The 21,753-nt window shown below is 55.6% G+C and overlaps 1 protein-coding gene across 1 annotated transcript; it reads left to right on the top strand.

The window, feature by feature from the left end:
- Nucleotides 1–1,205: 1,205 nt before the first annotated feature.
- On the top strand, nt 1,206–21,362 carry STAMBP (STAM binding protein). The gene is made up of 10 exons (XM_031949637.1): nt 1,206–1,396; nt 7,272–7,489; nt 14,339–14,414; nt 14,826–14,921; nt 16,106–16,472; nt 18,013–18,137; nt 18,395–18,532; nt 19,131–19,243; nt 19,608–19,707; nt 19,968–21,362. Exons 2-10 carry the CDS (start codon nt 7,287–7,289, stop codon nt 20,022–20,024), a joined length of 1,275 nt encoding a protein of 424 aa, XP_031805497.1. The 5' UTR covers nt 1,206–1,396; nt 7,272–7,286; the 3' UTR covers nt 20,025–21,362.
- Nucleotides 21,363–21,753: the final 391 nt, after the last annotated feature.

The following is a 21,753-nucleotide window of genomic DNA, read 5'->3' as shown; positions in this document are numbered from 1 at the left end:
ACTGGACCTGAAGAGGGAAAGGGAACCAAGGCTGGGCTTTGAAGGAAAATAAGGGTTTCTCCTGACAGAGAAGAGTCGATGCCATCCAGGTGTGGCAAGCAAGCTATGGAAGCAATGGCGTTTTGAAGGCGAGGTTATCCATGACTGGTGGATCAAAGAAATAACCTGATGGGGACTCGTGCAGAGGGACCCCGCGGCCTTGCCCTGGGGAACCGCTGGCGATCGTTGGCCAGGGGAATGACTTGGTCGGACCTATCCCTTACAAGACTATTTTGGCGGCGGAATATCGATCGATCCCGACTGCTAGGGGGAAAAAAAGTTTCCACCAGTCGGTCACTACCTAAGCTTTTAGTAAGGGCGGCCAGGTGTGGCCGGGAGGGTGCCAGGCCTGGAACACATCTTCAGGGGTTCAAATCCGGCTTCGGATGCTTCCTGGGCGAGAGGCCGAGGGCAGCGCGCACAAACAAGGGAACCACGCTTACTTTCAGCGAGCTTATCTGCAGGCTGGGGGCATGCACCCAGATGGACTCTGCACGCATTCGTTGGTTCTCCCCTTTCCTATTATTCTCCAATAAAATTTTCTTTGCGTCGGCATGGAAGGACACAAGCTCTGACAGATCCCTACTTAGCAAACTGGGGAGGCCCAGAGGATGCATCTCCCCCGCCGCGGGCCCCCAGCCCCTCGGAGGGAGGGGGGGAGCGGGAAGGGTCTGCTCGTGCCCGGGTCGCGTGAGCGCGCCCGCATTCGATCGGAGGCTGCCGGAGGGCCGTTTTGCTGCCTTTGTTTCCCCAGCACTTAGCACGCCGCCTGGCCCCCAGCGGGGCTTCCCGAAGGAGTTAAGCCACGTAAAGTCCTCGGCCAACTTTCCAGCGCTCCGGTCCCAAGCGCTCCATGTAACGATCACGGCCCGCCCGACGTAACGAGATCGGGCGGGTTGGGCCCCTCCGCAGTCCCGAGGGCCGGAGCCCAAACCCCGGCCCAGACTCGCCCGAGCTGGGGGCGTCCTGGGCACGTTCCCGAACCCTACCGGCCTCCGCTTCCCCGTCGCAAAACGAGCCGGCGAAGGGACGGCCCAAGCGCCCCAGCGTCCCCCGCCGAGGAAAGCCCGAAGGAGGCCCCCGGGAGTGGGGCCAGACTCCCGAGCCCCCTTTCTCCGACGGCTTTCCTTTACCAAGATGGCCTCCGCCCCGCGGCTCCCCATTGGCGGCGGCCGCACTCGGAGGCGGGCCCACGAGGCCCCATCCTCTCGGCCTTGGGGTGGAGCGGAGCCCGGTTCGGCCGGGGTCGCCGCCGGACGTGACGTCACCCACACGTCTCCGCCGCCGTCGGGGGCGGGGCACTGAGGGAACCAGAACGAGGCTGGGGGAGGCCCGGACCGCGGAAGCGGAGAGGCCGGTGAGTGGGAGCGGCGGGGAGGGGGAGGCGGAGGGGGAGGGGGGAAGGGGAGGGAGTGACGCGGCCCCGGCCGGGCTCGGGCCCGTGGGCTGCGGGGGCTGCGCCCTCCTGCCGCGTATCCTTGACACCCCCACCCCCACCCCGAGCGTCTCTGTCCCTCTTCTCTGGCTCTCCCTCTCGGGTCCTTGTGTCCCTGCCTCTTGTCTGTCTCTCTTGTGCCTTTGTCTCTCTTGTCTCTGCCTCCTCTCTGTCTCTCTTTGTCTTTTGACTCTGTCTCCCTGTCTTTCTTGTCTCTGTCTCTCCGTCTCCATCCTATGTCTCTATCTCTCTTCTCTGTCGTTCACCCTCCTCTCTCTCTGCTTCTCTTCTGTCCTCTTGTCTCTGGTCTCCCTGTCTTGTCTCTCTCTGTCTCTTGTCTCCTTTCTCTCTCCCTGTCTCTGTTTCCCTTCCCCTCCCGTCTTAGTCTTGCCCTTCATACCCCTCCTTTTGCTTGGCCCCCTCTAATTACCTCTTCTTTTCTTACTCCACATGAGCAGACGCTCCCTGCCTCAGTTTCCCTTCCCTTTTCTTCTGTGCTCTTCTACTTGGGGATTTTATCAACTCATGGATTCATTGAATACTTCTTAGTCTGATGATTCCTGGATTTCCAGCCCTGACCTCTTTCTCAACCTCCAGTCTCACATCTCCAGCTGCCTATTGGACATATCAAACTAGACATTGCCCAGCAGATATCTTAAGCTCCCTCCTCCAACCCCCTCCTTATCTTTCTTCCATCCCCTCCTCCACTCTTCCGGATTTCCCTCTTCCTCCTGCATCCTTGACTCCTCTCACCAGCCTCCATAACCCGTCTGTTGCCAAGCTCCCCTGATGCTGCCACCATGCTGATTATCATCCTTTCTTCCCAACCATTCTTCTTAAATTGTGGTAAGATAATTCCCCCCTCCCCCAATAACAATACTTAAATGGCACCTGATTAACCCCAGGATCAAATATGAAGTGCAGTATTTGCTTTTTTCAGCTGTTAGGTGGTGCAGCTAATAGAAGCTCTGGGCCTGGAGTCAGGAAAAAACCTGATTTCAAATCCAGCCTCAGATCTTTATTAGCTGTGTGATCCTGGGTAAGTCATTGTACTCTGTTTGCCTCAGTTACCTCATCAGTAAAATGAGCTGGAGAAGGAAATGACAGACCACTTCAGAAAACCTAAAAAGGTTGAGTGTTGGACGCAACTGAAATGGCTCAACTACAACTTTATAGCCTGACCCCTTCTAGCTTCCCCCAGCATGATGCAGGGAACTGCACTCCTTGCTGATTCTCAAACAAGACCCTCCATCTGCAACTTCAGGCATCTGTTTTCCCTGTCCCACATTACTCTCCTGACCTGCTGGGTTCCTTCAGGTCCCAATTAAAACCCCACCTTTCACAGGAAGCCTTTTCTGAACCCTTTTAATTCTATTGCCATCCCTCTGTAGACTGGCACCAATTATCCCATTTGTAGAGTTCCTTTCATTTTATCCACCCTAGTAGAGTGTGTACTATTTGAGGGCAAGGACCCTTTCTTTGTGTCCCCAACACTTGGGGCAGTACCAGTCAGTGCATAATAATTTTTTATTATTATGGACTGATGGACTGATTCAACCAACAGTTTGTCATAGACATTTTTCATCTGTTTAGTTTTTCTCATCTATGCCATTCGATTGGTCTCTTAAGTGGCCTTTGAAGAAAACTTGTAGGAATACTCTGGGGCTTGATACAGTCATACCCTACCATCTGAACCCACCATCTGAATGATGTGCTGGACAGTGTCCAGGACAATGGCCAATGTATTGAGTCAGCATCCAGCTCTCTCCTCCAAGTTTTCCTTGTTCATCATCAGGGGAGCAAAGAACTGAGCATCTGATCTTCGCATTTTCTTGAAAGGTGTCAGACAAAAGGCTTGGAAAAGCTGCCTGTTCTGCCTCCTCAGACACCTGCAGTAATCAGTAGATAAAGCAGAATTGCTTGTATTTTCTACGCCTCTGAGTTAGTTCTGTGGCCTTATAGGAAATGGGCTGCAAACCAGCTCTCTCACCTTTTCACTGAAAGTACCCTAAGTGTATGTACACGAATCATTCTCACCAAAATCTTTATAAAATAAGTTGTCGTTGCCATTTGTTTTTACATCACGGTCATCTCTGAATAAAGTCTTCCTTCTCTCCTCCCCTCGCATTAGATAAACCCTCCGTTGTTTATTAAAGCCAAACCAACTGGTGTAGTGACCACATGTAGTCATGGACAAGGCCTTCTCTACCCATCATCCCCTGCTCAGCTCCCTGCCCCGCTGCCAAGAGGAGGGAAGTCTTTTCTAAAGAGGTGACAAAGTAGGCTCACATTGAGCCAGTGGTTGTCGATTTCCTTTTTTAGGAGATGACACTTCCTGTGATTTTCTTGTAGTTTGATCCTGGGATCCTCTTCAAGATGGCTAACTTGTGAACTCATCCTTTGGTGCTTTCAAAATGATGTGAGCACAGATTTCTCCTCTGTCTTGCTTCAACTCAACCTCTTTTTGTTACTTAATCCTGTTTCTCCTTTCTCTTTTAGCACACACAACTGAAGTGAGGTACCGAGTAGAACGTGATGAATCCACTGTTATTAATGGGGAGACTTTAGAGATAATTTCGCAGCCCTGCCTCATTTATTGTCTTCCATCTTTTTGGATCACTGGCTTGCAGTGAGGTGGACTGTTAGAGATCTCCTAGTTTTGGCTCTTTTTGCGGATGAGGAAACAAAGGCTCAGAGGCAAAGTGACTTCCCAGAAGGGGCACACATAATACCAGTCCGGAATTGAGCCTGGCTTGTCCTCTGACTCCAGTCTTTACAGTGTATATGCAGTATTAGCCACTTTTCATCTGTAAATGACTTTAGATGGGTACCCTCTAACTCTATGCAGGCATCTTTATTTCTAAGCATTTGTACAAAGTGATTTGCTGCGTTGAAAACACATTTAAAGTTAGAGTGACTTTCTATTTTTCTTTTTTTTTCTTAAGTTTTTTTTATTTTTAAAACATGCATGGGTAAATTTTCAACATTGACCCTTGCAGAGCCTCGTGTGTCAGATTTTCCCCTCTTCCTCCCCACCCTACGCCTAGATGGCAAGCAATCCTATATGTGTTATACATGTTAAAATATATTAATTCTGATACGTGTGAACATATTTATACAATTCTCTTGCTGCACAAGAAAAATCAGATCAAAAAGGAAAGTAAATGAGTAAGAAAACAAAATGCAAACAAACAACAAAAAGAGTGAGAATATAATGTTGTGATCCACATCAAACAACAAAAAGAGTGAGTGTTATATTGTGATCCACATCAAACGACAACAAAGAGTGAGAGTGTTACGTTGTGATCCACATTCAGTTCCCACAGTCCTCCTTAGAATGACTTTAGTCACACTGAATCATGGCATTAAAGGGACCTTAGAAGATATTCTAGTCTAATACCCTCCTTTTACAGAGTGAAAAATGAGGTTCAGACAGTGACTTATCCAGAGTGCACAAGGATAAGGCTGGGTCTAAAAACTGTCAGCACAGGCTGTATAGCCTCAGCCAAATCCCTTTCCCTCTCAGAATCCAAGTTTCCTCCTAGGCAGAAGGAAATACTTAGTTGAAAAGTTTATCCGATGTATTCTGATGGAAGTGGATTTCTTCAACAAAGACAAGATCTAACTTAGTGTCAATTGATCAAGGATGGGCAGAAGCAGCTACACCCAAAGAAAGAACACTAGGAAATGAATGTAAACTGTTTGCATTTTTGTTCTTCCCAGATTATTTATACCTTCTGAATCCTATTCTCCCTGAGCAACAAGAGAACTGTTCGGTTCTGCACACATAGATTGTATCCAAGATCTATAACCTATTTAACATGTATAGGACTGCTTGCCATCTGGGGGAGGGGGGGAGGGAGGGAGGGGAAAATCGGAACAGAAGTGAGTGCAAGGGGTAATGTTGTAAAAAAATTACCCTGGCATGGGTTCTGTCAATAAAAAGTTATTAAAAAGAAAAAAAGAAAAAAAAGAAAAGTTTATTGGAGGCCTCTCTTCCTCCTCCCAGCCAATGCCCCTGCAGTTGGACTAGGGAGTCTTCCAGGAGGTCTGTGAATTAGGGATCAGAAGTGTGGGATCTGGCCTAGGGAAGAGAAGACATTCTGGTGTGAAGTGACCTAAGTAGGCGTGTGGAGTCCAGCTCCTGTCAGACCATGAAAGGTGCAAAGAGCTAAGGAAGACTAGGATGGAGAGCCCAGAAGTGGGAATGAGGCTGAAGTGGTAAGGGCAGCCAGTCAACAAAAGTCATCCAATGCCAGGGTGAGACCTGACATCATTATGGATCTTTAACAGAGCCACTGGTGATTTAACACATTGGCATTTCCCCCTGGTTCTCAGAGCCAACCCACCTCCAATAGGGAATTTCAGATACAACCCCAAAGACACGGAATGACTAGTATTCAGTCTTGAAGGTGGAATGGGTAGATTCTCTGTCAAACTTAGCTGGGGCCTGAGGCAGAGGACAGTGTTGCATTCGAAAGTTATTACCTGTCCTTTTGCCCTTCAGTGGTTTAATAGAAACCGGCCCTCTGGAAATTGTTTTCAGATCTTCAATTCCTTGCAGTGCTAAGACGGACGATGGAGACTTGACGGAAGGAGCGGACCGAGGACTAACAAGACGTAGTCAGAGCTGGTTCTTCTACTTGCTCCCCTGCCCAGATTTACAAAATTAGCGGCAGAGCACTGCCCTCCCAGTAGACTAAGGAAAATTAGTTACACTTCCTCTTGGCAGTGCTATAACTGAAAGCCCCCGGTGAGGAGAGGCTGAAGAAATTGGACACTCTTCCTGACCCGGTGTGAGCCCTGGGGTGGTGCAGGAAGGGGAACGGGGCAGGGCGGCTCCACCTTCTTAGCCCTCATGCTTGGTGCAAGTGCCTCTTTCTGGTTCTACCACTTCCTTGCCATTCCTCCTTTTCTGATTCCACAATCTCAGGTGGAGACTCTTGTAAACACGGTCCAGATCAGCCTCTGTTTGAGCCCTGAGCCGGCTCAGATATCCCAGTCACCAGTCCCGCCTAAGGAGAACCTGCCTGCCTGAAACCCAAATCACCCTTTCTTGAAACTCCACCCGCTGATCCCGGCTTCTCAGCTCCCTGGGACCAAGAGGGACAAGTCAAGCCCCCTTCTATTTAGGAAGCCCTCTCCATTAGGAGACAAGCTTCTAAATGTCTGAAGGCAACTAACCTCCCCCCCCCTTTTCTTTTCCCCAGTTCTCTTATTCCCTCTTCCTCATAGTGACGATTGGTCCTCTTCAAGTTTTGATATCCGGAACTGATGGCTGTGACTCTTGACTGTGCCCTGCCTTGGCCAGACCACTCTTGGGGGCACCCACGGGGCTTCCAGAGGGCAGCCCACTGGGAGAATCCCCGAGGGAGACTCCGGGAGCTGGCCAAGTGGGGAACGTGGCGTCTCTCCAGAAGTTGACGGAGAGCTGCAGGCGTTAGTCTTGTTCTGCCTGTCTCCCCAGGGACCCACTGGGGGAAGCTGCAGGGAGAGACATTTACCAAAAAGCCCCTTCCTCCTCCCAGGTTTTGTGCAGGTGCCAGGAGATAATGGTGAAGCACCTTTCGTGGGCCTGGTGTGGAGTGGGATGTAGAAGGATTAGCCATCCTGGCGGTGGTGGTTGTAAATGTGAGGAAAGACTTCTAGCAGTCGGGGCTGCTCTGAGTGGCCCCTGGAAGCCTCCCGGGGGGAAGCAGGCCCAGGCTGGTGATCCATGGGGCAGTGTCCCCTCGGGGGAGTCTGAGCGAGGTGGGCTAAGGCTCTAAGAACCGTGTGCTTTCCCTTTCCCCTCCAGAACGTCCTGGGCCTGATGCCTGACCACGGGGACGTGAGCCTCCCCCCCGACGAGAGGGTCAGAGCCCTCATCCAGGTGGGCAGCGCGGTGGAGGTCAACGAAGATGTGCCCCCTCGCCGGTACTTTCGGTCCGGAGTGGAGATTATCCGCATGGCGTCCATTTACTCGGAGGAGGGCAACATCGAGCACGCCTTCATCCTCTACAACAAATACATCACGTAAGAGCCGTTCCCTTCCCCTCCCCAGTGATCACTCTCACACTGCCTGGCGGGCTGCAGGTGCGCTCTGCACTGGGGCGATGTTACCCCAGAAGGCAATGTTTCCAGCCGTTGGCTTCAGATCTCAGTAGCGTCCACCGGCCAGTTAGTGAACATTTATTAAGCACCTGCTGTGTGCCAGGTGTTCTCATGGGTGCTGGGGTTACTACCACACAAACCATCCCTGCCCCCAAGTGCTTCAGATTCTTAAAAGGGGGAAAAGACATCAGCAGCTTGGGGGCCGAGGAGGCTGCCCCTGAGGGGGGTATTGAAGGAGGTCAGGGATTGAGAAGAGGCTGGGGGGGGGGAGGGGGAGACAAAGTGTCACGTGTGAGAAATGCCAGGAGAGTGCGTTGTGGAGCTTGTACCGGGCGCTACTGGTCAAATGCCAAACAGGCCCAAGCACGGTCCTACATCTGGGAAGGAACCTCTGCAGCTTTCTGAGACCGGAGTCCTCAAGCTCAGCTTTAGGAGGAGCATTGGGGTGAGCAGAGCTGGAGAGATCAGAGGCAGGGAGAGCCTTGTCCCCGCTCTTGGCTCTCTCCTCTCCCCATGGTGCCAACGGCTCAGGGCGTCCGCTCTCAGGGAAAAGGCTCCCAGGGAAGAGGGCTCTGGGCGCCAAGCTCCCCTTACATGGAGGCCGGCAGGCTGTCCACAGTCGGCTTCTTGGTCGTACGGTCTGCTCTGTTCTATGCGTCATTGAGGGGAGGGCTCGATGAGCGGCCCCACAGCGGAGGCCCCGAGCACGCGGCCGAAGGGCCCGGCCCGGCAACTGGTTGGTTCGGAGCTTGTCCAGGGCCCACTGGGGCAATCGGTGTCCGAGGGAAGCTTCTCATGGTTGTTGTGGCTTGTGCAGGGGAACCCTTCCCACAGCTCCACACACACACACACACACACACACACACACACACACACACACACACACGCTCTCACACAGAAAGCACCCCCTCACATACACACACACACTCTCACACACGGACACTCTCACACAGACCCCCTCACATACATACTCCCCCCTCACACACACACACACACACACACACACACACAGCCTCACCCACCCGCCCCCTCGGTCCCTGGCTCTCTAACTTTTTGTTACATTTCAATGACTGGGGCTCCTTCGGACCCCAGGCATTTCTGGGGCTGAGAAACCCAAGTGTGTCCAGAGAGAGCTCATCTCACAGAGAAACAGAGATAGAGACAGGCGGCGGCAGCAGCGGCGGCGGCGCCCCGGAGGGCCGGCTTTCCCTCCCGTGTCTGGCTGGGGATGGCCGGAGGGCAGACCTGCCCCTGCTCGGAGCCGGGGTTGGGGTTGGGAGAGTGTTCGCCAGCCTCCCTGCTGCTGGGGGCGTCCTCGGGCACTTCCTCGTGAAGCCTCTGAATGTTTCTGGAGAAGACCATTCACATTCCTCAGATGCTTTGGCCGCCCACAGCAGCCTGGGGAGATAGGAGTCAATTCAGTAAACATGTATTAAGCACTTACTGTGTGCCAGACACTGCCGAGCACTGAGACTACAGAGGAAGAAGACAGTCCCTGCCCTGTGGGGGAAGGGAGGGGGTCCCCAGGTACGAGGCATCCGGTTCCATGGAGTCCAAGCAAGCAGAACTGTAGAGGGGGAGCAGAGAGTGAGCCGGAGAGTCCAGAGGCAGCCCCCTCCAGGGGAAGGCTGACATTCAGCCAAGCACTTATTAAGCACCTGCTGTGTGCCAGGCTCGAGCACTGAGGTATAAACCAGCCTCTGCCCTCAGGAGCGCACGCTCTGATGGGGAAATAAACATGAACGTGACTGGGAGCAGAGTAGTCAGGCGGTCATCTCAGAAGGGGGAAAGCGAAATCAGAACAGCCTTGAAGGAAGCTGGGGAATAGACGGGGAAATTGGGGTTCATCATTTGTCCAAATTCCTACAGACAAAAGTAAGCATTGTGAAGAGCCCACTGTGTACTAGTCACCATGCTGGATGCAGAGAGTCAAAAGTAAAGGGGGTAAGCTCCCCGGCAGCCCGTCGCCCCTCCGCAGTCACAGAACTCACTATCCTCAGACCCAAGAGCCCCAGTGCTGGGCCTTGCTCAGGGACGGAGACCGCCGGCCACAAATCCAGTGCTCTTTCTACTGTCCTTAAGGAGATGTGCCCGGGGGCTACTGGGAGTGCACCCCACTTCCTTGTAGCTGCTCCCCTCCCCAGCCTCACGACCTGCAAGTGGGTCCCAAAGCTGAGCTCTTCAGGCTTCAGAGCCCGGGGGAGGATTTCAGACAGGAAAACAAGCCCTTGGTTCCCTTTGTAGTCTGCAGCATTTTCTTTTCTGCATTTAAAATATGAGCGTTGGGCGGCCCACAGCCTGAGCAGCCAGGCCCAAAGCAGGTCCAAAAGGCTTGCTCGGAGCGACTGTCTCGGGCGCCGCAGCTCCTGCAGTCGCCAGTCTCCCAGAAGCCCCCCTTCCCCTAGGAATGTGCTGCCCTTTGTAGGCCCGAGCTTCGGGGAAGGATCCTCAGCAGGAGGAATTCGGCGCATTTTTCCCTGATTAACGGAGCAGGAGCCACCCCTGCTGCGGGCGGACGCTCTCAGAGCTTTTTATGGGCATTGGTGAGCTTTTAGGGAAGGGATCTGGGCTGCAGCGAGGCAGGGCCTCCCTGCGCTCCGCTCCGAGGGCCTCTTGCAGCCTCTTGTGCTCCCCTCCCTGTGGGCAGGGGAGGGCGGGAGGCCCCCGGGCCTTGGGACTGGAGGCCTTTGTGCAGCCTTTGATGAATCTCTCTCCCCTTTGACATGTTTGCCCGCCCTGGGCCCCAGTCAGATGTGACCCCGCCGCCTGGCCACATCTGGGCTGCAGCTGTTCAGCGCTCACACGGGCCTGCCCATTCTCTCCCCTTGCTGGGGGCGGGTGGGAGTCTGACACTTCTCTGGCCAGGGAAGCTGCTGCTGTAGACAGCATTCACGATCTGGACTAGGCTCCCAGTGACCGGGAAGTCCAACCCTTAGGGAAAAGGCCTCGAAGCCGCCACCTCCCCCAGGAGCCCCAGCTTGGCCAGGAGCTGGATGACCAGAAGCCACCATGTCCCCCTCCCTGAGCCTCCGCCGCCCCTCCCAGCTAAGACCTGGAGCCCGTAGTTGTCTGGCCCGTCTGTCTCTTGTCTTCGTGGCCCGCGGGGCTTTCTTGGCTCTTCCCTTCTCCCGTTTTCACAGCGATGAAGGGCCTTGCCCAGCATCACTCAGCTGGGATTAGGGGGTCTGCCCGCCCAGCCCCCTGTGCCGGGCCCCAGCTGACTCTTGTAGTGACTTTGGACAAGGCACGGCTCTTGCCATCGCCAGAGCAAAACCGTCCTCCCCTTGTAACTTTACTGCCTTCCCCCTTCCAAACTTCCCTCGTGAGTCCGCAGGGACCAGACCATCCTGTGGTTTTGTTTCTCCAAGGCCCAGCTCTGGGCCCAGCATCTGGGGGGAGGTCAGGACTGGGCTGAACCATTGTTCCGGGATGCCGGGAGCACTTTGTGATCCTCTGCCCTGTGTCGTAGAGGCTGCGGTGAGGTCGGGGGCACGGTCACTCCTTGGAGATTATCCTGTCAGGTGTCAGAAAGCTGTGATATTGGGGAGGGGGACACGTGTGTGGTGACCCCCTGACCGATTGGGACCCTCCTTGTTAGCCCAGCCGGGCAGGCGGAGCTCTTGCAGCCTCGGCTCTTTAAAGGCAGAATGGGGGCCCAGCCAGCGGCCCCAGGGAGTAAGGCTTTAAGACGGAACTTGAACCCCGGGTATTGGACTGCTGTGCACATAGTAGGCTCTTTGGGGGGGTGAGCCAATGAGTGCCTTGTGGTTTCTTTACAAACAGACTTTAAAGAAGTGGCTTTAAATCTCAGTCTCAGAAATCTAAAGGGAGGTTTCCCAGAGGTCTCCTGTGTGGATGGCGGCTCGGTGCTGCCTTTGTTTTGGCCTGTTTGCATCCCTGTCCAAGGGAACTAACCTCCAGACTAGTTCGGATGGGGAGTAAGCCTAAGGTTCCCCTGGGACTGGGCGAGGGTCTGCACCCCTGCTGCAGTGGAGGACTGACGCTGAGCCCTCTGGAGGTCTCTAAGTGGCGAGGGGCTGCCACTGCCTTCCAGGCCCTCGGCCCACTCCCTCTGCCCATGGCTCCCCTCATTTTCCCCTTGAATCTTCTTCTTTGTCCCAACTTCCCCTGTTCTCTCCCTCCCTGAGATACTTCATTGTCCCTCTGTGCTCCGTCAGCATCCGCCCAGCCAGTAGCTCCTCCCTCCCCAGCCCCTCTGCTGCCAGGCCCGATAAAGCCCTCATTTCCAGCCTATGGTCTCCCCTCTGATCCCCTCCTGCTGCCAGATCGGTCTCTGTGACCCAGATGCCCTCACGAGGTTTCCCAGGCTCCTCAGGCTGACGTTCAGGGCCCTCCACCCTCTGCCCCTGACCTGCCTTTGCAGTTCACTTTCCTCCATCTGTCCCACACCAGCGTGAGGCTGGATGGTTCAGGCTCTGCCCTTTCTCACTTCCGAACCTCTGCTTGTACTGTCCCCTCCTCCAGGAGGGCCTTCCCTTCTTTTGGGCCTCTTAAAAATCCTCGTTGCCTCCAAGGCTCAGGCCAAAAGCCCCATCAGAGCCGGGAGGCCTTCCCCGCTTCCCCTCCTAGAAAGGATGGGTTTCTTCCTTGCCTGACCTCAGAGCATCTTTTTTTTTTTTTAACCATCTCTCTCTGCCCAGGCCCCTGGAGGCCTGAGGTTCTGATATTACCTGGGCTCCGGGCACGGTATGACTGAGCACTGGTGCTTGGGGAGTGGAGGTTGGTCTGGGAGGATGGATGAGCAGTGAAGGGAGTCACCCCAGAGGCTCCAGGAGGGGGAAGGCACTGGCAGCACCTTCTTGGGAGAGAACTTCCTGGCTGCAGCAGAGGATTGAAAAGCAGGAGCAGAGGGGGGAGGGCCCGCTGAGGAAGCCGGGAGGATCATTCCGTTTGGCTGGAGTCGGGCCTCCTCCCTGATCAGTGTCCCCTCCATAGCCTGGGTTGGCGGGTACCCTGAGCCCGCAGGGATGCGGACAGTACGACAGGACAGTACAGTAGTGTTCTGCCCACAGAACACAAGCACCAAGGGAAGCACCCTCCTCCCCCTGGCTCGGCACGCTATCTCGGCCATTTCACCCCAGTAAAATGCTGGGCAGCCTTTGCCCAGGCCGTGGAAGAAGCCCCAGCTCTGAGGGCCCCTGATGGGGGCAGACCCCCAGCCCAAGTCCCACTTTCAGGTGAAAATGGAAGATTTGGAAGGAACCCTCCTCTCCATCCAGGGGACAGGAGAAGGAGCAGCCAAGGGGGCAGTGGGACCACTGGCTGGGTGGTGCAATGGTTGGAGTGCCAGGCCCAGAGTCAGGAAGCCTCAGATGTTCAGATACCTACTAGCTGTGTGAGCTTGGGCAAGTCACTTAGCCTTATTTGCCTCAGTTTCCCAATCTATGAAAGGGGGAGTCATAATTCTGCCTGCCTTCCCAGGGTGTTGTAAGGACCAAATGAGACCACTGAAAGCGCTTGGCACAGGGGAGACACTGTGTAAATGGCATCTGCCACCATCTCCATTATCATCGTCACTCAGTGGAGGTTGTGGAAGGAGCTCTGATGTCCATCCTCTCCGGTCAGGCAGGGAGCAGTGGGCAGAGGTCCTGTTAGTGTCCCCTATTATGTTAGAGATGAGGAAACTGAGATGGGGGGGGGGGGTCAGGGTTGCACCGATAGTGAGTTCTGAGACGACACTTGAACCTGGGTCTCTCTGACTCAGGCCTGGTTTTCTAGTGTTTGTATCTTGTATCTTTGTCTCCCCATTAGATTGCAGCCTCCTTGAGGGCAGGCCAGGGAAACTTCTCTTTGGAGAGGGAGGGAAGTAGTTCGGTGGGCAGGGGCACCCAGACCGGCAGGGGCACCTCGGGGAGAGCTTCTCCACCCCCAGGGGGACAGGCCAGGCCTTTGCTCCTTGGCTGCTCTGCTGACCCTGGGCTGAGGCTTCCGCCAGCCCGGGGATGAGCTGCCCCCACCCTGTCGCCCTCGGGCCTCTACTCCTGAGGAGGGAGGGAAGGCCACCAGCCCAGCCCTGGCTTGGGGATCTCCCCTGTCTCCAGGATCTCCGGGCCGTTGGCAGGGCATGTTCCAGCTGTTTGTTTTGGCCCCCACTGCCATTTATTTGGATTCGGACCTATTAAAAGCAGCTCCAGTCCCAAGGTCCGCCAGCACGTCTGTTAGCTGCTGGAGGCGGATTTCTACGCAGAGCAGAAGCGAGCCCGTGACTGAACGTTTCAGAGTGAGTTGGTCCCAATCGCTTCCCGGGCCCTGGAGTAAGCAGTCCAACAAAGGCTGGTGCTGGCTGTGGCTGAGGAGGCTCCAGGAGCACCTCCCCCCCAAGGAGAGCTGCGAGGGGGGGCTTAACCTCTTGGTCTCCGGCCTCTCGTTTCTCAGGAAAGGAAGTTGCTTTGCAGAGCAGGAAGCCTCAGGAGGCTTAATCCCCTTCCCAGGGGCTGGATCCATTGTGGGAGGCCACAGTCCAGCCCTAACCCATGCTCACGACAGCTTCCTGAAAAAGCCCTTTTGCCAGTGAGCGCTCCCTCTGCATGGGCTTCTGGACCACCTGCCTGGAGACGGATGTACCTGGAGGACAATGCACGTGGGACAGGCTCCTGTGGGGCTTCTTTGTGGGGGTCTCGCCCAGGCCGGCCTGCCTCCTGCTGGCCTGACCCTGCTCTTACCCACCGGAGCCCACCGGGCATGCTGGGCCTACTGAGACTGGAGGCCCACTGGGTTTCTGGAGGCTAATCAGCCACTCTTCTCTTTCAGGCTTTTCCTCGAGAAGCTCCCGAAGCACAGAGACTACAAGACGGCGGTCATCCCGGAAAAGAAGGACACTGTGAAGGTGCCCGCTCTCCCGCTCCCCCAGAACCCCCCACGCTGGCCTCGCCCCGAGAAGCTCCCGCCTGGCTTGGCAGAGCGGCCACGGCAGCCGGCCCGCACCGAGCCTCCCCCTTGCCTATTTTTATTGCCTAGATTTCTTCGTCTTTCTCCTCTTCTCCCTCCTCAAGAGCTGTCCCCCATAGCAAAGAAATTTAAAAAGAAAGAGAAGAAGAGAAGGGAAAAAAAACAGGCTCGATCAGAATCATGGCAAGCTCTGAGGCCCCCAGGACTCTGCAGCTCCTCAGAGGAGCCGGGAGGGGCCGCTCAGATCCCTGGTGGGGCCTTATCCATCTTACACTCATCATTGACACTCTCCCCTCCCCCAACAAGATGGGGATGCCCCTTAACCTCCTGTCTTTTCGTTGTGTCCCAGAAACTCAAGGAGATCGCCTTTCCCAAAGCAGAAGAGTTGAAGGAGGAGCTGCTGAAGAGATACACCAAAGAATATGTGGAATACATTGGGAGAAAGGTCAGTCATCCCGGACCCGAGAGCCCTCAGCGGCTGGAGCCCGCGCTGATTTCTTGGGGGACTGGGCTAGCCAGACCTGAGGGAGCTGCAATGGGACAGTGTCGTGGCAGCTCACACATTTCTGTAGCACTTTAGATTTGCAAACATATTTCATCTCTGAGGCCGTATTGGAACCCAGGGCTTCCTGATTCGAAGTCTGGCGCTTCCTCCACTGTCCCCTCCGTGTCATGGGAGAGTCATTGGGGAAGACTTGGGCTGCTCTTGCCCTGACTGGGCACTGGGGGCAGGGCGTTGCCCCCCCCCCCCCCCTCCCCGGGAGTCGGCCTCCTTGAGTGTAAGAGGAGGCCGGGAATCCTTGGGCTGCTGTCTCCCGGGAGAGGACAGAAGGCTAAAATGGGGCATCCCCACCCACACTAAGTGCAATAGGAATGCAGGGGAACAGGGATGGGGCCCTCAGAAATATGCCGCAGGCCCCAGATCGGGGGTGGGGGCATGGCGAAGCTCCAGGAGGGCTGAGGGTTTGTGGACCCCAATGGGCAGGGGCAGTTGTTAGTAAGCCCTGGCTGTGTGTCCGGCACTGAGCAGAGCAAAGAAAGGCCGTCCCTTCCCTCCGGGAGCCTGATCCTAATGGGAAAGCGCTAGCGTGCCGGACCCTTCTGGCCTTCGGTCCCAGAAGATGCCCCCTGAGTGCAGGGAAGGGAGCTTTGGAGAGAAAGCCTCTCGTGGGGGCCGGTAGGACGGCAGGCCTCTTGCCCCTTGAGAGGGCAGGGGGGATTCTGAGAGGCACGGGAGCCCCCCCAAGGCAAAGGCTCAGAGATGAGAGATGGACGGCATGGGCCGAGAACCGCGAGGCTGCCGCGGGCAGTGTAAAGACACTGGGAAGGCTGGAGGCAAAGTGTGGAGAGCTTTAAAGAGCTTTGTTGTTAACACTGGAGCAAAGGGGAGCCAGGGAACCTCCCTGAGAAGGGGTGACGGGGTCCGAGGAGTCCAGTGAGAAGGCCGTTGCACCGGCCCCATGTAGCGAGGAGGGCCTTCCAGGAGGTGCAATGGAGAAGGGGGAGGGATGACACAATAAGGGAGCTGGTCCCGGCGGAGTTGTGTGGCTGCTGAGCGGCCTTCTTGCCTGTTTTCCTGCGGTTTGGGATCACTGGAGTGTGAGCCCAAATCACTCTCTTTCCTTGCAGAAGAAAGAAACTGAGGAGTTTGCTCGCAACTTGGCCCTCCAGCAGCAGCTGGAGGAGGAACGGCAAAGGGTGGCCCAGCAGAAGCAGCAGCAGGCGGAGCAGGAACAGTTCCATGCCTTTGAAGAGATGATCCGTCGGCAGGAACTGGAAAAGGAGCGGCTGCGGATAGTGCAGGAGTTTGGGAAGCCGGACCCAGGCCCTGAGGTTCTAGGTGGGCCCCTGGTGCCCGGTGTGGAGAGGCCCCCTACAGAGGTGCTGCCTGCAGCGCCCATAGCGCCGGGGCTGCCCAGCCCGGGGCCCACGCCAGCCAAGCCCCCTCTGGTGGACAGGTCCTTGAAGCCTGGAGCTCTGAACAGCCCAGAACACAGTGAGTCTCCCTGCTGCCTCTTTCCCTGGGCTGGGGGGTACCCGAACCAGGCTGGGTGAAAATGTCCCCCATCCTGTGGGCCGAGAAGACTGGCCACAGAGAGCCACTTGTCACCCCTCTCTTGTTCGGAAATGGGGCCTCCGTGCCAAGCCTCCCGGCTAGCAGTGAGGCTGCCTGTTTTTCCCCAGAACTAGAAAAGGACCAGTCTCAGCACCCATGGGTGAGAACCCTTAATTCTGGGGCTAACCTCGGGATTATGGAGAAATTTAGGTTTTTCTCACTATGTCCATCCTCCTTTCAGAGGAAATTCTGCACCTCCCGGGCTCCATCCCAGCACCAAACTGGTTTTGGTTTTGGGGGTAACGCCAGGGAATCGTGTTCCCCCTGAAAACAATCTTGGTCCCTCAGGGCCTTGGCCAAGATAAACATTCTGGACAACTAGGTCAGAAAAACAGCTCCCGGCTTCCTTCCGCTCCTTGTCCTATGGCCAGCCTCCCCAACTCCCCTTGTTGAATGGTGGACGGGCTACCTGAGAAGGTGCAGAGACAGAAATCCTGGGCGGGGTTCAGTGCAGACCACTCCCCACACTCTCATGGCAGGAAAAGCCAGTGAAATCGTATCTGGGTCAGGGGTTCTGGAGCGCCAGTTAAGGAAGCACTGCATAATGGCTTCCAGAAAGATGCACAGAAAAGGGGAGCCTGGAAAAGCTCTTTGTTCTAGATTCCCAAATTGTCCATCATTCGGGCTCCACTGGGTTCTACTACTGCTCATGCTCTCATGGTACAGAGATCCAGATATTTAGGCAGAAAATGCAGGATTTCCCCCCACCCCCCCGGCTCCTGACTTCTGCTTTTTGACTTTAACAGGCTAATGGCCAAGGGGCCCTGAGCTCAATCTTGTAGGGCCCATCCCTCACTTAGGGAGAGAGTAATGGCTGCTTGGACAGTTGCTTTTCAGAGTGTAGGGTGTTTTCCATCCTTCAGTGCCGTAGGCATTGTTTTCTCCATTTTTCAGGTGAGGAAACTAAGGTTCAGAGACTTATCAGTTACATGCCCAGGGTCACCCAGTGAGCTAGTGGGAGTGGAGGACCGGCCTGGGCGCCATGTTTTTGCTCACCCGGAGCTCCCCAAAATAACCCCCAAGTCACCCTCTGCTGCCAAAGCTGGATAGGGGGAGGGGAAGGCAGTTATTTTTGCTGGTGTTTAAAGCTCAAGTAATGGAGAAGAAGAGTAAATACAGCCATGGCTGCTCAGCAAAACGTGGCCAGCCTGCTTTGGGCCGGAGATGCTGGGGGGCTGCTCTCTTCCTGTTGGTACAAGAAGCTTCGCCCTTTTGTTGATGCCGGTTGTTAAGATGGTTTCGGTCTCTGTTATCTTGGAGAAATGTACCCTCGGTGCCCGTGGACAAGCACTGGAAAGGTCTCGCAGTAGCCGGCCCCCCGCTCCTGTGGGGCAGAGCCCAGGCCGGGGCAGGGGAGACGGTGTATCGCTCGGCACCTCCTGGGCTGTCGCCTCTGACCTTTCCCCCTTGCCCTTTTCAGCATCTGCGATAGATGGCCTCCGCCACGTGGTGGTGCCCCAGATGCTCTGCCCACAGTTCCTCCAGTTGGCCGACGCCAACACTGTCCGTGGCGTGGAGACGTGCGGGATCCTCTGTGGGAAGCTGGTAAAGTAGAGCCCTCCCAGGTCTCCTCGGCAGTGGCCCCTTAGCAGAGGGATGATGGGATGTCGGAGGTTCCCCGTCCACCCCGTGCCTGACCCAGGACCCCCCAGTTGTGAGGCTCCCGGAGGTCTCGGCGAGCTTCGGGCCAGTTTGCCGGGAGCCCAGGGCCCGGCCCGGGGCCGTCGGGAGTGGAGCTGACAGGAGCAGCCTCAGCAGCTGCCCGTGGGTGACTCTGCTTCTCCTTCCGTGCCCTCCGGCAGATGAAGAATGAATTCACCATCACCCACGTCCTCATCCCCAAGCAGAGTTCAGGGCCCGATTACTGCAACACGGAGAATGAGGAGGAGCTGTTCCTCATCCAGGACCAGCAGGGCCTCATCACCCTGGGTTGGATACATGTAAGCGCCCCCGGCCTCGCTGCCCCTGCCCTGCTCTCTCTCTGCCCAGTGGGAGCCGGGGCTTGCTGGGGCCTGGCAGCCAGGCCCTCCCTGGGCTGCTCCGGCCCACGAGCAGAAACTGGGAGTGAGCCCAGCCGAGGAGAGCGCTGGTAACCGTGGCCATGCCCACCACCCAGAGTGTCCCGAGGTGCTCAGACGGTGGCTTCTCTCTCAGTTCTGTCTCCCCAATGTGGCCCCATTGGGGAGGGGGGGGTCGCCTCCCCTCCTGGTTTCACACGCGTCTCTTTTCTTGTCCCGGCCCCACTTTGTCACAAAAATACCTTCCAGCCTTCCTTCCTCGGCTCCAGCAGTTTGTCCCCAGCGCAGATGCTCCCCTCCCACTCTCCTCAGTGTGCTGCACGGCACTGGGGAAGGGCACTGGCCTGGAGGCCGGAGAGACCAGGGTTCGGGTGCATTTACCAAGCACCAGCTGTGGGCCCGGCCCTGGAGAGCAAGCACGAGAGAAAGCCGGCCTGGCTTTTAGGACTCGGGCGTTCTCTGGGGAAGGGCGCAGGCCGCTCCTGGGATGATGGGAGTTTGTCTCTTTGTGTCCGTGCAGACTCACCCCACGCAGACGGCTTTCCTGTCCAGCGTGGACCTGCACACGCACTGCTCCTACCAGATGATGCTGCCAGAGTCGATCGCCATTGTCTGCTCCCCCAAGTTTCAGGAGTGAGTAAATGACTGGGCTCTGCAAGGGCCCACTGGCCTGGCAGGAGGGGCCATCTGGGTCTGTCCACCCTGTCTGTGAATACGTGGGCACCGTAATGGAAGCGCCTCCGGGGAAGCTGGCCTGCCCCCTCCCCCTCAGGTCATTTCCAGACAACAGTTTGGAGGCTTAGCCAAAGGAAAGCCAGAAAAAGCTGGAAATGGGACTGGGGCCCCCGAGCATCCTGGGCCCCGCCCTCGTCCTTTCTCCCCAAGGGATCTGTCCTTGCCTTTGCTTCTCTTGATCAGGGTTAGTTTGAGCACGGAGACGGTAGCGTGTGTGTCCAGGCTGCTGGGATTCACCAGTGACCCTCCGGTCTCATTTCAGAACAGGATTCTTTAGGCTGACGGACCACGGACTGGAGGAGATCTCTTCCTGTCGCCAAAAAGGATTTCATCCCCACTGCAAGGATCCCCCTCTGTTCTGTGTGAGTGTGGGTGCTGAGCGAACCGGGAGGGACCGGGCCCCATGAGCACCATCTCTGGCCCATCACTGAAGCCCCAGATCTGGGGTGCTCTAGGACCCCCAAGACAGACAGGGGCCTTCCCAAGCAGGCCATCCTCCCTTGGGGATCTCCGCCATGGCTCCTTGTAAAGCCGACAGGTCGGCGGGGGCGCCCGGGGAGGGCCTCTGTCTGGGCAGGGCTCCTGGCCCAGGACTTGAGGTTTGTGCTTCGTTCCCTTGCAGACCTGCAGCCACGTGACCGTTGTGGACCGGGCGGTCGTCATGACCGACCTCCGATGAAAAGTTGGCCTTAACCCCCTTCCAGACACTGTCAAGATCTCGCCCTTCTCTTTGTCGTCCAGAAAAGCTTGGGGGCTCACGGGGGAGGTCTGCCTTTAGGTAGCAGGAGTTGTCTGGCTCCCCGAGGGAGAGCTGTTCCAGCCTCCGCGGTGTCAGGGATGATGGAACGCCCTTTTTTCCAATAGCATTAACCCGACTTCTCAGTTGTCTCTAACTTAGCTCCTCCTTTTCCCTTCTTGGCTCACTGCTGGGTTTGCTCCCAGTGAGCATCTGCATGGGTAGAAAGTGCCGACCCATCCAAGGCGTCTCTCGGCGCTCCTTCTGCTTATGAAGGGGTTAAACACGGGGACACCTTAAAGGTAGAATTCTGTGTCCCCTGGAGGGCAGTAGCTTCCTTTAAGGAAGGAACGAGCGGAGCCCAGAGAAATCTGGCCAGGCGGCCGAGGGAAAACGCGGCCCACAAAATGCTTTGGTGCAACTGGCCAGAGATTTTGGTTGTTTAACGAGTAGTTCCCTGAAATAAAGTGGCTGATTAAACTCACCCGTTACCTTATGCCCTGGAGTAACCAGCTGGAGCAGCGGTGTGTGCGCTCGGGCTGGGAGCAGCCTGGGGTGGCCCAGCAGTGGGTCCCTGTCCTGTCACCACCCCCTCATCACCCCCATCCTGCCTTCACTGTTTTCTCATGAGCCAGAACGTCTTTTGCCAAATGGAGAGGTGCCCTTCCCTGGGATGGGAGGACTTTATTGTGCCTCGAGGAAACCTTTCTCTGTCCAGAATGGCGGGCTCCGGCCGTTTGCCGTCCCGTACCATCTCCACCCCAGCCACCTTCTGTGGACATATCGCCTTGGCTTTCTTTCCTTGACCCACATCGTATCCCAAGTGAGGGGTAGTTTGGAGCTGCTGTCGACTTTCCGTCCTATTTCTTAAAAAAAACAAATGATCGAGACCTTTTGTTTTTACATCACAGTGCTTTCTGGGAGCACTGCTCCCCCAACTCTGCTTCCTCCAGAATAGTCTTCCCTGTTTCAGAGAAAGAACTAATTACAAACACAAATACGGTGAACTCTACCGATGACAGATGGACATCCTGCCCTCTGCCGGGAGGAGAGGCCCAGGGCCGGCTGGGTTTGGGTCTGGTTCGTTTTGGGTTGTTGTTTTCACTATTTGGCTTCTTTTGCCAATATTTTCCTTTATGATTCTGTTTGTCATTTATTATTATTTTGGTTCTGCGCCTTTCCTGTGCATCAGTTTGTCCAAAGCTTCTAATTTCTCTAAAATTCTGGTATTGGGGTTTGGGGGTTTTGTTTTTTCTTAATAATAATAGCTTTTCTTCAAAATACATGCAAAGATGATTTTCACCCATTCACCCTTGCAAAACCTTTATTCCAAATCTTTTCTCCCTCCCTCTCATCCCTTCCCCTAGACGGCAAATAACCCAATATGTATTAAACATGAACAATTCTTCTCTATATATCTCCACAATTATCATGCAGCACTAGAAAAATCAGATCCAAAAGGAAAATAAAATAAAACAAAATGAAGCAAGCAAACAACAGAAACAATGAAAATCCTCTGCTATGATCCACACTCGGCCCCCACCATCCTCTCTGGGCACAGATGGCTCTCGCCAGCCTGAGAAATTTCAGTCTTTGTCATTTCTTACGGCCCAGTCCTGCCCCGTCTCCCAGTTGGCACAGGCAGCCTCCACTGTCAGTGGGTGCCTGCTTT

This window comes from Sarcophilus harrisii, chromosome 2, assembly GCF_902635505.1.
Source record: "Sarcophilus harrisii chromosome 2, mSarHar1.11, whole genome shotgun sequence".
Lineage (NCBI taxonomy): Eukaryota > Metazoa > Chordata > Mammalia > Dasyuromorphia > Dasyuridae > Sarcophilus > Sarcophilus harrisii.
Note: the sequence above shows the minus strand (reverse complement) of the source record. Positions and strands in the feature narration are given on the sequence as shown.